At 39.7% G+C, this 13752-nt stretch overlaps 1 protein-coding gene across 1 annotated transcript; it reads left to right on the top strand.

The window, feature by feature from the left end:
- The first annotated feature begins 2686 nt into the window (after nt 1-2686).
- LOC133952226 (phosphatidylinositol transfer protein alpha isoform-like) lies at nt 2687-13584 on the top strand. The gene is made up of 12 exons (XM_062386584.1): nt 2687-2830; nt 4294-4324; nt 7961-8106; nt 8834-8925; nt 9207-9214; nt 10227-10301; nt 10962-11036; nt 11223-11300; nt 11408-11518; nt 11664-11786; nt 12524-12593; nt 12687-13584. Exons 1-11 carry the CDS (start codon nt 2814-2816, stop codon nt 12569-12571), a joined length of 804 nt encoding a protein of 267 aa, XP_062242568.1. The 5' UTR covers nt 2687-2813; the 3' UTR covers nt 12572-12593; nt 12687-13584.
- Nucleotides 13585-13752: the final 168 nt, after the last annotated feature.

Below are 13752 nucleotides of genomic sequence, written 5' to 3'. Positions count from 1 at the left end.
CACCCACCGTTGGTAGAGGGATGGGTCATGGGTCGGAAAGGAATCCATTCAATTTTGATGTGAATCTAGTGAAAGGGGCAGATCCAGATTTTTGTATTACTGCCCTCAACATCTTGGCATTTTCTAGATATTCACCAGTAACTCAGGAAATAATGCCCGGATATTGATGTAGAAAAATCTGACATATTTAGGACTATTTGGCCTCCGTGGATGTATGCAATCTACTGATCGCAATAGGGTGGTTGTTTTTGCATTATCCATACATTTACACTTTTCTATTAGTACAAAAGTACACAACTCATATCTAAAGAGCAGATATCAACCATCCAGTTCTCCATTGCATTTACCCCAGGGCCTAGGATGTTTTTCCAAATGTCCCTCTCTACAGTAGATTTGAAAATGTTAGTTTGTATATCTTTAGTTTTACTTTGCAGATACAAACACACAAAGGGATCGTTTTTCTATCAGTATTTGGAAAGTGTGGACAAATGATTACACTGGGATTCTTATACAGGCACTAGATCTGTGTTGTGGTATCGTCTCTCTCTAAACTCCAGTTTTGTACTGGAGAGATACAACATGTGAACAAGTCTTCAATTAATATTGAACAACTTGTTACCATTTGCAATTCCAATATAATACATTAGACTTACATTATGGCACTAATTTGACTCCGTATAGAGCATCTCTCTGTGTGCTGGTGTTACTTGACATGCTGCTAACACAGGAGGTGACGGGCAGGTACAGATTTTCTCTGATGCAGTGTTTACCTGGGAATGTGGCTAGTGTTGGACATTGAGTTTTTAATATTTGCTCGGTAACCCATCCTGAACTCTGTGACACATTTACAGGTTCTTATTTTCCTCAAACTTCCGTTCACTGACATAACCCGTAACATTGTGATAATGCAGCAAAGAGTTAACATGTGAAACCTTAGTTGGAAACTGATCAGCACTTTCCTTTACTGTGGTACCTTAAACAACTCACCCGTCCCCAATGCCATCACCCTCCCGGTCTGATCCTATCTTCCTAGGATATAGATTCTTCAGTATAGTTTGGCTTATTGACTGGTGAATTCATGAATTGTTTGTCCCCTGAAGATGAATCCTAGAGTGAGAATTTGCTTGTCGAGGAGGTTTTTTTGCTTTGTGATGATAAGAAATGGAGATTTAAACTGACGCCTTGTTTCCACTTCCCTTCTGGCATGTATGTTTTGTATCTTTTCTACTCTGTATCATGTTTCCGTATTTTTTTTCAGTTTCATTCTTATTTTTATTGCCAATGTTTACGAGGATATGTATCTTCATTGTCCTATATTTTGTATATGATTATCTGTTGTCTTGTGCCACAGTATAGCCATTGTCACTGACATTTCAAATCATGTTGTTTCAACTGAAAGGAAGAAAAAAAACAGATCAATATACAAAGCTAAATAAACACAATAATTTGTATAAATATGTTTCTTCTTTCAAAAAAGTGACATGCCCCTCTCACCCTGCATGGAAGGACGATGTTTTTTTCGAGCAGCAGGGGTCAGACTCTCACTTTTATGCTCTTTGTATCTGGAGTTTGCCAGTTAATAAATAATATATATACCAAATACACTGATACATGAGGAGGTTAAACCTGTGGAGCGACAAGGTGTCCCCAGCATTGTTTTAAGCATAGAAGAACACCCTGGCTGGTTATAAACCGTCTGACTCATGTCAGGTAAACAGGTTGTACCAGAGTGGATGGTTTCTCCCTGTACTGGTTTGTCTATACAGGGGTGTAGGCTGCTCCACCCTCTGTGAAGACAAGGAGCCGTGTCTTCCCCTTGCACGTGAAGTAATGCTCAAGCTGGGATCACTGATACTGGCAGCACCTGTAACCATATTACTGTATTAGTCTGATACCACATACAATAACAGGTCAGGCTCTTTAGGGTCTCTGAATGATCAGAGCTTGAAAATGTGGCTACGTCCCACGACTCAGTCAAATGTCAATGTTGAGACTAAGAAAATTAAGAAATTCAGAAATAAGAAAATTGTTCAACAACTTTAGTCTTCAGTCACTTCAGTCAGTTACACGTAAATTAAAGTTATATTAACACAATTGATGACTTTTGATTCAAAAGAAAAAGATTTGTGTGTCACCAATTGAAGTCATTGTGTGTCTGTGTTCGTAGACAGGATTATAGAACAACTACTGGACGGATTACTACGAAACTTGTATCAGGAGGTGAATCCAGGGATTGTGAGATAAGGTGTTGTTCATTTTGTTGATTTCTCAGAGAATAATTCATGGATTGTGATGTATAAGGGACTGATATTTATGAGTGTGCACAATTTGCTGTAGATCAAAAATAAAAATTTGGATCTATTGAAATTTAATGTGGTTTCATATGGCATACTGTTGGGCCCTGGTTGGAGGTGTGGACTCTACTGAGGAATCTTCGTCAGGTGGGATTATAATTTAGCAGATATTAGTAGAAATAGTAGTAAAAGATTTGATAGGCCTTTAAAAGGAGATTCAATGTAGAATCAGTGGCAGTGGAAGCAGTAACGTCAACTTCCTGCTGGTGAAAGCTATGATCACACCTTCAAGTTCCGGACGTAAAGACTTGAGAATGATTAACCAACTGCACGTGAACGCAGCACGACGTTACCTGAAACTGAAGGTGGGTGTGTCCCCCTGAGTCTAAGCCCCGCCCCTCCGTCCACTTAGCCGGTATTTTCAGGAAGTGGAGTCCGGCTGACAGACACCGTCCACCGGCCAGTGGAGCTCCGTGATCCCAGTGAAACTCTCTTGTTCTGGGCTTCGACACCGTCAGCATGCTGATTACTGAATAGTGAGTATCACAACTTCCTTTGTGTTTCAGCTACCAGACAGAAACGAGCCTTTTCCCTGTGGTTCACCAGTTCAGCCTTTCTCAAACCAGTCACCACTACAGACGGGTGGACTGGGAAACGCAACCGTTCTGTCTGAGCCCTTCCTCACCTTGCGTGGTTTGTTTATGTAGACCGCCCATCGGAACTCAAATTATAATTCATCTTCATTTTGAGCAACACTGCCCAGATGCTGTAGTTAAGTGAGTTTGTATTGCGTGTATGTCAATTAGGTCAGGGATAGGTTTACCTCTCTATTGGAATAATCGTTGGAACTGGGTTAAATCGTTTTGACAGCTCAGTGAACATTTGGCGTGAGGAGAAAATCATGGGTGCGATCCACTGCCATGTCCAGTCACTCTGTTGGTTCTCTGAGGCACTGAGGTGGAGAATTCCTCTGACGTGCAGAAAATACATAAATGCCAGTAAATGTATTTTGAAAAGTTCCCCTGAAGTTGGAAAATGTGTGCCAAGAACTTGGGGTCATTGAGCCCAGCAAATATCAGGTATCTATTGTTGTTTGCCGGGGTGGCAACCACTGTCAAGGTGCATTACCATCATCCACTGGATCAGCCTGTTCTTCTTGACTGCTCCCCGAGTCAAGAGGTGATATCTACTTCCTCTTCTTTCCATGTTTTTTCTTCTTTGGGATTTAAGTCAGAAAAATAACAAACCTGCCATTGATCAAAATAAGTGAATGAATTAGCAGTCCATTCAAAATGACATAAAACTACTCCCTTGTAACTCCTGAGCCAGGCGGGGGGGTTGACAGCCCTGCCTCATGCACATCATTGCTGGAACATCATTCAGTGGCTGGCTGTCACATGATCGCTGTGTAAAGAGTCAGCCATGATGAATTATGGGGCTTCGGATGATTCTCCCGTGTCTCAAAAATTGAACTGGACCCTTCTGGTGAAACATTATGGCCGTGCTGTGTAAACGGTGCCGGGTAACACAGCATACACAGTATCCTTTTCACCACACCAGCCTTCAAGTTCATGCTCGGGGGAGCCTCCTCTCCTACTCTGATCTGTTGTCATGAAATATTCAGGCCCTGCAAGACTGGCAACAGGTGGCGATTCATTAGCTATTGTACGGGCTCAGGCAAGAGAGACGGGTACACAAAGAACACACACACACACACACACACAAACACACATATTGTTATCATTGCTGTTTTTGTGGCTGCATGTGCCGGCCGCAGAATGCTTGGATACATTACCAGTAAAGTTTCGATTGATTCCTGCAGAGGTGTGGTGTTAACATTGCTGTGTCAGTCACTCCTGAATAACAGTCTTACTGTCGTCGACATTGTTCCTGTCGCTCTCTCCAACGTGCTGAGCTTAGATCCACACGCTGTAGATCCGCTCTGAATGGTGAGATGTCTTTCTGTGAGTTAATTCCTTTTGTCTTCTCTCTCTTGTAGCCGAATCGTCCTGCCTGTGTCAGTGGAGGAGGTAAGGACTCATTTAGTTACTCATTGTTTTAAACAGGCACAGGTCATGATAACGGACATCGATATTATGTAATGTGTTGTAAAGGGCCCAGTTGAACTATTCAACCTCAAATGTTTGGTAAAGCTACGTTCAGACGGTTGTGCCGCAGAGAATCACTGAACCATAGACCTTTTGTATTCCAAAAAGTGTTTGAGGAATTGCCTTCACTTCTTCTAAATCACAAATTTCCCTGCTGGGGTTTTCTCATGTTCAGTAGCAATCTCTCTGGTGTCAGTTGATAAATCCTTTGTTATTTTTCTCTCTCATTGACACTAAGTTCTCTGCAGTTTTCCTCCTTCATATATTGCTGTTTAAAATCCTCCAGGCTGCTGATCGACACACAGTATTTCAGCATCTGATCTTACTGCCTGATTACAGGCACAGCAGAGCAGATTAGGTTTTGCACGCGCCACAATAAGTCTCAGTAGACTGCCTTTATATGCCCTTGCAGTTGCGACACTTAACTGTAGCTTCATATCAGGTCCAGGTTTGTAAGAACGATTACACAAAACTACTGGAACTGGGACCTGATATCTATTAGCGTGTGAAATTTGGTGCAGCTTGATTGAATTTAATCAAGCTGCACCAAATTTGGGCCAGGTTTAATTGAATTTACTTGGCGGAGGTATGTGCTTTTCTGCCATCTGATTCGATTTGTGCTCTATGGGAAAACTATCGACCCCTTTGCTTTTACTATAATGGCCAATGCTTGATTCCGGTTATAATGAAACCTTCCATACAACACTGAACTGTTGTTTTTCCATAACTTCACTCCGAGCAGTACCCAGGATTTCACTCACCCACATGATCACAGTTGGGTGAATGAGCTTTCCCTCTGATCCGTTTTAGTGTTAAGATGTTTTTTTCTGAATTCCTGTGTTGTTGAGGGATGAAGTGAAACCATTATAGCAACTTGAGCTGGATTAGAAATGAATGGAATAGGTGTGTGCTGTGTAATCTCAGTATGCCGTCATAAGTGATGATGCAACAGAATTTGAAAAAATTCAGGGGGGAGTTACGTAAAACAACAGGTCGGAGTATAACAAAACAATGTGTGCATCAAAACAACATTACAATTTCTAATATAATAAAGTTTTGTTATGTTTTACTTTTAGTCAGAGATATTTTTATTTTATTTTATATTTGTAGAATCAGAGGTACTTGTGAAAACCATTGAACATGGACATTTAGGTTTAGAGGCAAATCATTTTCATTTGTCTTTTACTTTATTTTGTCAATTAAACTACAGTAAAAAAAAATGTCCATTTAGTTTAGACAATTATCGAAACACACTTTGACTTTCTTCTGGTGGAGTCACACTGTTTCCAGTCTCTAAACAAGGTCGAGAAAAAGGCCTATTAATAGATACGGCCCTGAGTCATCGAACGTGTAGCAGAAAGCATGTCGTTTTTCATTGGTTGATCAAATATAAAATGAAATTACATTAATGAAGTGCAAAATTACTGCATAGTTACTTAGAACATAGTACTAAGTTACATAGTTACAGCTATGTATGGAAAGACTGGTGGACAGATTAGGCTTTAAACATGTTTCAACAAGCAGACACAGATTTCTTTTCTTCTGGAACAGTCGAGTCATGCTGTCGGTTATTTACGTGTGACTGAAATGCTCCAGTTGTTTGTGTTCCCATTAATTATAACACAATTATTAGTTGGGATCAAGTCTCCCTTGTTGTGAACCAGCAGGTTCACAGGTTTCTGCTGAAGAAACAGCCTCAACATGTTTTTAGTATTCGTGAGGACCTCAGCTCAGGTTCAGCCAGTTTTTATTGTTCACAGCCGAAATTCGTCTTCCGAGCTCCTCTTACAGGTCGGTAATTACATCTCGACAAAGGGAAGACGTACTGGTTCTTCACGACGAGTCACATTTTTGAGTTCATGCTCAAGTGGCAGGGCTGAGCATCTCACAGCTACCAGAACAGGTTGCTAGCCTGAAGCAGTACTCTGTATCTGAGGAGGACAACATTTTTGTGTCGGTCAACTGGTTTTAACGTCTCTAAAGCTTTCACACAATTCCACACAGTTTCCGTGTTGAATAAATCCTGGCAACATGATAAGCCATAGTGGCTCCTTCATTCTAACACCACTTCCCTATCATACTGTATCACTGATCCTATTTCAATAACTTTGCATGTAGTGAATTCATGTAAAGTTCTGTTTGACAATTTCAAACCACAACTTTTTCTGATTGATCAGAAGATTTGTAATCAATAATAATAATTATTTATAATGAGAAGTAAGCAGGTTTAATCTAATAAGGAACATTAACTGATCATAAAATGCATGATGTGGATAACATATAAACGTGATCATTACTGGAGTAAGTTCCATTACAGCATAATCTATTTTTAGGGGCATCTGACATCAGTTTGTATAATTGGCAAAAACTACAAAAGCGTTCTTAGAAATTCTAAACTGCAAAGTTACAGTGTGAAGCTGAGGCACAGCTATAGGCTCCTCATATGACCGGGGCCTGTTCATTCAGACAATACTCTATCACTGTCTGTTTGCACTTTGTCTTATTCATATTTATATATTCATAAGGTCAATCAGCGTCTGCCTGGTGTGTGTTTCAAAACTTTCCCTGTAATCAAGTTGTTGTGCCTGGGACGTCATCACATTTCACAACTCTCTTTAAATTATTGTTTTTTTAATGTCACTTTAGCCACATGCAAACTGCACCTCCATTCAATACAAGCACCTAGCAGGACATAACCTCTCAGCGTTGCGCACACACAAAATCAAACACACACTCAGGGACACTCCCAAGCAGCCGGGCTGGCAGCACCGGTCATGTGAGTCACACTTTCCAGTGTCACAACACATGCGCCCGAGTCAGGAAGAGCTTGAACTGTGGGGGGTGGAGGAGGGAGACGAAGAGGAAGAGGACGAGAGCAGGCAAAGCTTACTCTGCAGTTTCTTAATGCTGAAGTCTGTGTCTGTGATAAAGGAAAATGGTTAACTCACGGTCATTCACATGAAATGCTGAACAGGGGACAGAGGAATTCCTACAACTACCTCTTTGAACGTGTCTTTCCATCTTGTCGTGTCACCCTTGTGGTCGTTGTTGTGTCATTCGAAGTTGCATTGCATCTTTACCAAAATCTCTGCAATGTGTGAGCTGCTCTGCGTACTGAGGCTAGAACTAATGTAGAAGCTAGTTGGTGTTTTATCATGGAATCAGTCGCTTTTAGTTTATCAAGTTGGAATAATGTTGTCAAATAAATAAAACACCATCAGGCCGCCTTTTCATATGAGGAAATCGTAAGCATCGAATTCAATATTTGGCCACTTGGGGGCAGCAGAAGAAGCTGTAAACAGAGTTTATCAGCGTAACATAGCTGATAATGAGATTCTGAAACATTTAACAACAAGTTAAAATAAAATAAAGACCGAACATTTCAGATTGTAAACTGTTTTGTAATATTGAGGAAATGTGGGGCATTCACAGACTCCTTTTGTCCAGGAGGTTGAAGCACCAGCACATAATCTAGGGGAGATTAAAGTGATTAAATTAATTATGTATAAAAGTGTCTGTAAACAACGATAACCACCCTCTACTCTCTCCTCCCTCCAGTACCAAGTGGGCCAGCTGTACGCAGTAGCTCAGGCCAGTAAGGATGAGACGGGCGGAGGAGAGGGCGTGAAGGTGTTGAAAAATGAACCCTATGAGAAGGATGGAGAGAAGGGACAGTACACTCTCAAGATCTACTACCTGCAGAGGTTGGCTGTGCACTTCATATCTCACACTGATTAAAGCTTAAAGGTTCGATTGGCTACACTTATCAGTGTTTCCCCTACATTTGCAGATACATAATTATTGCTGCTGCTGCGTCAGGATCCGTTCATCTTCCACAGACACCCCCCCCCCCCACACACACACACACACATGCTGCAGAAATAGTTTCTTAGGGGAAGCACTGAATATGCAACCGATACATCCCATCCTTTAGCCCTCTTGTCAAAGCCAAACCCCCGAAAACACATGACTTTGCACTGACACCTGTTATATGAGGACTTTGCCGTGACTCTCTCACTGACCTCGGCTGTTGTCTCTGTTGTTTATGTCTCTCCGACTGAAGAGTGTGGTCATGTGCAGTGAGATCACAGGCAGGGTGCGCTCAGGGAGATCCATTCATGACAGACCGGTACAACAGCCAATCATTTCAATCTGATCGAATTAAATGATTGGCTGATGTATTCATTGATCATTGAGATACTATCAAGGACCTCCGACACCGTTTTTTTTTACTTTATTTTTTTATGGCTGTCGGGAAGTGAAGAGGTTTTCCACAGATGAGATAAAAAGTGTTTCAGAAACAACCTTTAAGAAGTTGTGTGAAAGCAATTCTGTTAAGCTATAAAAGCATTCCTAATATGTATCTGTGGCGTTGTGTGTGTGTGTGTGTGTTTTTTTTTTTTTTCATTCTTTCTCTTTGTGACTCTGCAGTAAAGTGCCAGGTTTCATAAGTGCACTAGCTCCGACTGGTGCTCTGGAGATTCATGAGGAGGCCTGGAACGCATATCCTTACTGCAAAACCAGTGAGTCCCCACACACACGTACCATGTTGACTGAGGGTTAATAATTTAACACTGCTTTAAGTTAGTCAGCATCTCGTCCCCTGTCCGCATCTTGTCATCCCGTTGTACAGTAAACACCAGCTGTGTTTGGTGACCTTCCACAGTTCCTCTGTGTGCGTTGTGGAATGTCTCAGCTGACAAACTTGATGCTTTGAATCTGAATATCAGCTAAAACCTTGTCTCTCCTTCTCTTTCTTATCCTCCCCCCTCTCCATCACGGTCCAACCTGTCTTCTGATGCAGTCCTTACAGTAAGTATTCTTAAATGACAGTTCAAATCAAACCAAACTTTCTACATTTGTTTATTGCATTTAACTGTTTATTTTAAGTATGGGCCAATTTAGAGATGGACAATGTGATATTCAGTTTTACAATTGTTGTGACCATAATCATCACGGTTATCTGTATTATTATTGTTAAAATGTTCCACCTTTGTTTTTTATTCCTGAAATATATAATGAAGTTATTTCATTGTCCCATGATGACTGATTACACAGACCCACCTGACAGAACCAAACCATCCCACTACACACCCTCTGGTCTGTGTGTGGTATGATTAACGCTGTATATTTACAATTCTACATATCGAGGCTCCTTTAATCATTAAGTAAATATAATTCTGTTAAAATCGGGATATCACAGCTGCAACACAGCTGTGTATAATCTTAAATTCAGATTATCTCTGAATTTAATAATCTTGCAGCTTTAGAAGATAAAAAAAACGTACAGGCGATACAAGTTATCTCACATTCAGTGTTAAGTAATATATATATATTTTTTCCAGGTTTTTTGTATTTATCGTTCTTTCTAATTCTCACTTTTTTGGACACAACATTTTTGCCTTTTGTGCGCACGTACACTTTTAGTATGAATCCCAGGCACTGTGTTATATATGAGGATCCAGAGCACTAGCAGCAGAGTCACTGCCTATTGTCTTGAGGCATAATTGTGGGGCAAACAGTTTTTATTTTATTTCTCACTGCTAACACATTATTGCTGAGCTAGAGTGGACTTGAAGGCCTCTTGAGTTCAGCTGTGACTTAGATATGACCTTTGTCCAGATGCAAACTGGGTCTCAGGGACATAGAAGTAATAAAGCTGATGAATGGGCACATTAAAAAGAGAATTGAAGCAGACAAATAAAAGCAACTCAAAAGCTAGGATCCCTTTTTAACTAGTTACTTTTTGATACAGAAATTGATAATGTAACGATTCCAGCATTGTTGTGGATGGATGTATCATGTATCTCTCCCATGTTTACAGAATCCCTGGATGGGAGAAAAATTCCTAATCAAGATTGAGACGTGGCACAAGCCTGATATGGGGGATCAGGAAAATGTAAGTCTAGTAGCCAGTTATGGTCATAACTTACCCACCATATATATGTTAGCATTAACAATGTTTAAACAAGGATAACTATTTTGCATTAAACTTCATTGCTTCACTCGCCAAGAACTGTAGTCAATTGTAAATTTTTCTGCTGCTTTGCTTCTATTTTTATCACACCTTACTAATAAAATAAAGCCGAAGTAGTATCATAAAACTTTAATACATTTATAATGCTGAACTTGTTATTAAAAGAGCTGCAAATCAAATTGAAAGTCATAGAGGGTTTGAAGCCTTGATTTTTCAATCTTGGTGGAGGGGGACAGTGTTGTTTATATTCAAGTCCAGGATTGGGTCCTCTTGCAGAGGCAGTAGGTGAAATTAAGCTAAATAGGTGGAAATTCACAAATATTTCTGCACAATTGATGAATATAACATGTATATATATATAATCAAGCTCCCAGGCTTTAGTGCATTAGTGGTTCGATCCCTGTTCAGTACTGTGGTTCAATTTCAACCAGCACCAGCTGTACATGTTGTTTAGTGAATGTGATTGAGCTGATGAGCGAAACTAAGTAAGTTATGGTTAACAGAAAACATGAAGTGTTCGTGTGTGTATTTTTTTAACCAGAAACTGACCTGACCAAAGTTGTTTCCTTTGCCTTGCTGCAGGTACATGGATGTGAAAACGCAGAGCGGGAAATTGTTTACCTCGACATAGCTGAGAGAAAAGACATAAATCCAGGTGTAAGTAAAAAAAAAAAAAAAATTGCATGTGTTTTCAAAATGAGCAGGGATCAGTTTTTTCCCTGATGGATATTTGATTCAAATGAACTAAAACATTTAGTGTAATTGATGTGCTGCTTATTATGTTGCTTTATATTTGTCATAGCTATGCTGAATGTCATTGATGTGGTTATCTTCATTCTTTAGGACTACAAACCAGAACATGACCCAGCCATCTTTAAGTCAGAGAAGACAGGTAGAGGACCTCTTGGCCCTGACTGGAAGGTACTACTCCTCACTGTGGCTCATTAAGTTAAATAAATACAGGAAAATATGAGTTTAAAGGCCTGAAAAGTGGGTTTTATCTAATCTGTGCATCTTTGCCTTTGCAGAAAGAGCTCGCTAACAACTCCAGCTGTCCGCATATGTGTGCCTACAAGCTAGTCTCCGTTGAATGCAAATGGCGTGGATTTCAAACAAAGCTGGAGAAAACAATTCATAAGGTACAACAATGTTGTTTGTTTTATCAGTATGGCATTTTGATACCCACATACCTTTTTGTGACCATTATATGCAGCTCACACTACCACACTACTATTTCTCTGGAGTTTTCTCACGCTGTCTTTCGTACATGCCTGCTCTGTCCAGATGGAGAAGCGTATTTTCACCAACTTCCACAGACAGCTGTTCTGCTGGATCGACAATTGGATCGACCTGTCCATGGATGACATCCGACACATTGAGGATGAGACAAAGAATGAGCTGGATACGGTGAATAAGCTTATTTAACTGTACACTGCACGACTCAAAACCAAAACACTTTCTTTTTCAAGCACAATGCGTTGTTGCATTGATATAACACAAAAAAGGTCCTGTCAGGGACTAGCAACTGTAGATCACATGACTGATGTAGATATTATCATGTAATGTGAATATTGACAGTTTTGTTCTGAGTGTGTGTGTGTGTATGTGTGTGCTTGTGCGTGCGCCTGAACTTTCTCTTTGTGAGTACCTCTTCGAGCATAGATCTTATGGAGTGAGAACACGCCAGCTCACTAGACATCTCTCTACACCCAAGCCTTTACATAGCTTTGAATGTACTGTGCTATTTCTATATGCTTTATTTTCTTATGCAATGGTTATTTAGCAGTTTGAGCTGTCTTAAGTCATTTTACTGTGACTAACAAACCTTTATTTACTGTAAAATGATTTTTTTCTGATTCTATGGTTCAGTGCTAAATTTTAGTGGTTACATCTGGTAGGGAAATGTGCAATACCCATAAAGATGATTAATATTATTATTATTATTATTATTAACACAACACCATTAGCCATGATAGTTTCCACATAGTGTTCACAATACAGGCACTACGAAAGTAGAATTTTTTTGGGAGAACAGTCATACTGGATTGCATCAGATTATACAGGTGATCCTAAAAAAATTGGACACTGAATATATGTTTTTATGTATGTAGGTCATAACATTTATGTTTGTTTCCATGTCATAGTTGAGGGCCGGTAAGGAAGTTAAAGGCTTGGCAAATGATGCCAAGTGATTGCAGCTGATGGATTCACCCAGTGAGTATTTCACTTTTATTTTGGATCAGTTTAACACCTAGAATGTTGAACAGGAATAAGACGGTTGATTTTTTTTTTTCTCTCTCTTGTCAGGCACTTCTCTGATACAGGAAGATTTGTCTTCCTTCAACAAACTCAGTCTACTCACCTCGGCCACTGGACCTAGACCAGCATGATGGGCATAGTCGAGAATTTAACACACATATCCTAATAAATTTGCTCTTAATAAGAGCTGATTATTGTAAAACATTTGTTTGTATTTATGTACTGCATTTGTGAAAACAGTTTTGGGGTTGTATGATTCTTGCTTATGCCTATTCAGTCCTTATGTTTGAAAACACTGGGAAAGACGTGTGGTTTGTGTCTAAAGCAACATATCTGATTAACTGTGCTCGTGTTCTTTTTTTAATGGAATATATTTGGGTTTCGTTCTTTCCCTTGATTTTGTATTTTCCATTTGTTTCCAATTGTGTACTTTCCAGAACAAGATACATTTTCAAGAGAAAAACTGAAATTTTATTTTGTATTGTACAAATGACGTACACAGAATAGGACTGACATCAAATAGAATAGGCTCTTGAGCATTTACCAAATTTCTCCCCTAATCACATAGTGCTTTTTTTTAAATAATCAAACTGGAAATTCATCCTGGTGTGGCGACTGGAGGCCAAACTAATACGTATGAGGTATTTACATTGGAAAGACCTCATCAGAGAAATGTCAATAATACTCTATAGTCGAATGTGGTTTGGTGACTGGTTTAACCTCACACAAAGATTACAACTGCTGTTTTTTTATTACAGCTTATAACTCAAGCCTTGACTTGGTGCTTGTATTTTGTCAGAAAAACCTGAAGTGTATCATGATAACCTAAAACTGGATAACTTCTCTATGACGTCAAACCTTTGTCCTGGTCTGTCATTGTAATTGTCTGGGTTTTGATGTTTTAATGGGATCCAATTACAATGTGCATTAAAGACATTTATTTCTTGATTGTACATTTTTCTGCTGTTGTAAAAAAAATGGTCTAGTGACCCATTACCAATACATGAACATCCCCACACGACCCCACCCACAACTTATGACACTGGATCCCTCAGAACAAAAGCATAACCATAAGCCTTTACAGACTCGAAAACACGAAATACGGCATTAAATT

Source organism: Platichthys flesus, chromosome 4 (assembly GCF_949316205.1).
Source record: "Platichthys flesus chromosome 4, fPlaFle2.1, whole genome shotgun sequence".
Classification (NCBI taxonomy): Eukaryota; Metazoa; Chordata; class Actinopteri; order Pleuronectiformes; family Pleuronectidae; genus Platichthys; species Platichthys flesus.
The sequence above is the reverse complement of the archived record's forward strand: the minus strand, read 5'-3'. Positions and strand labels throughout refer to the sequence as shown.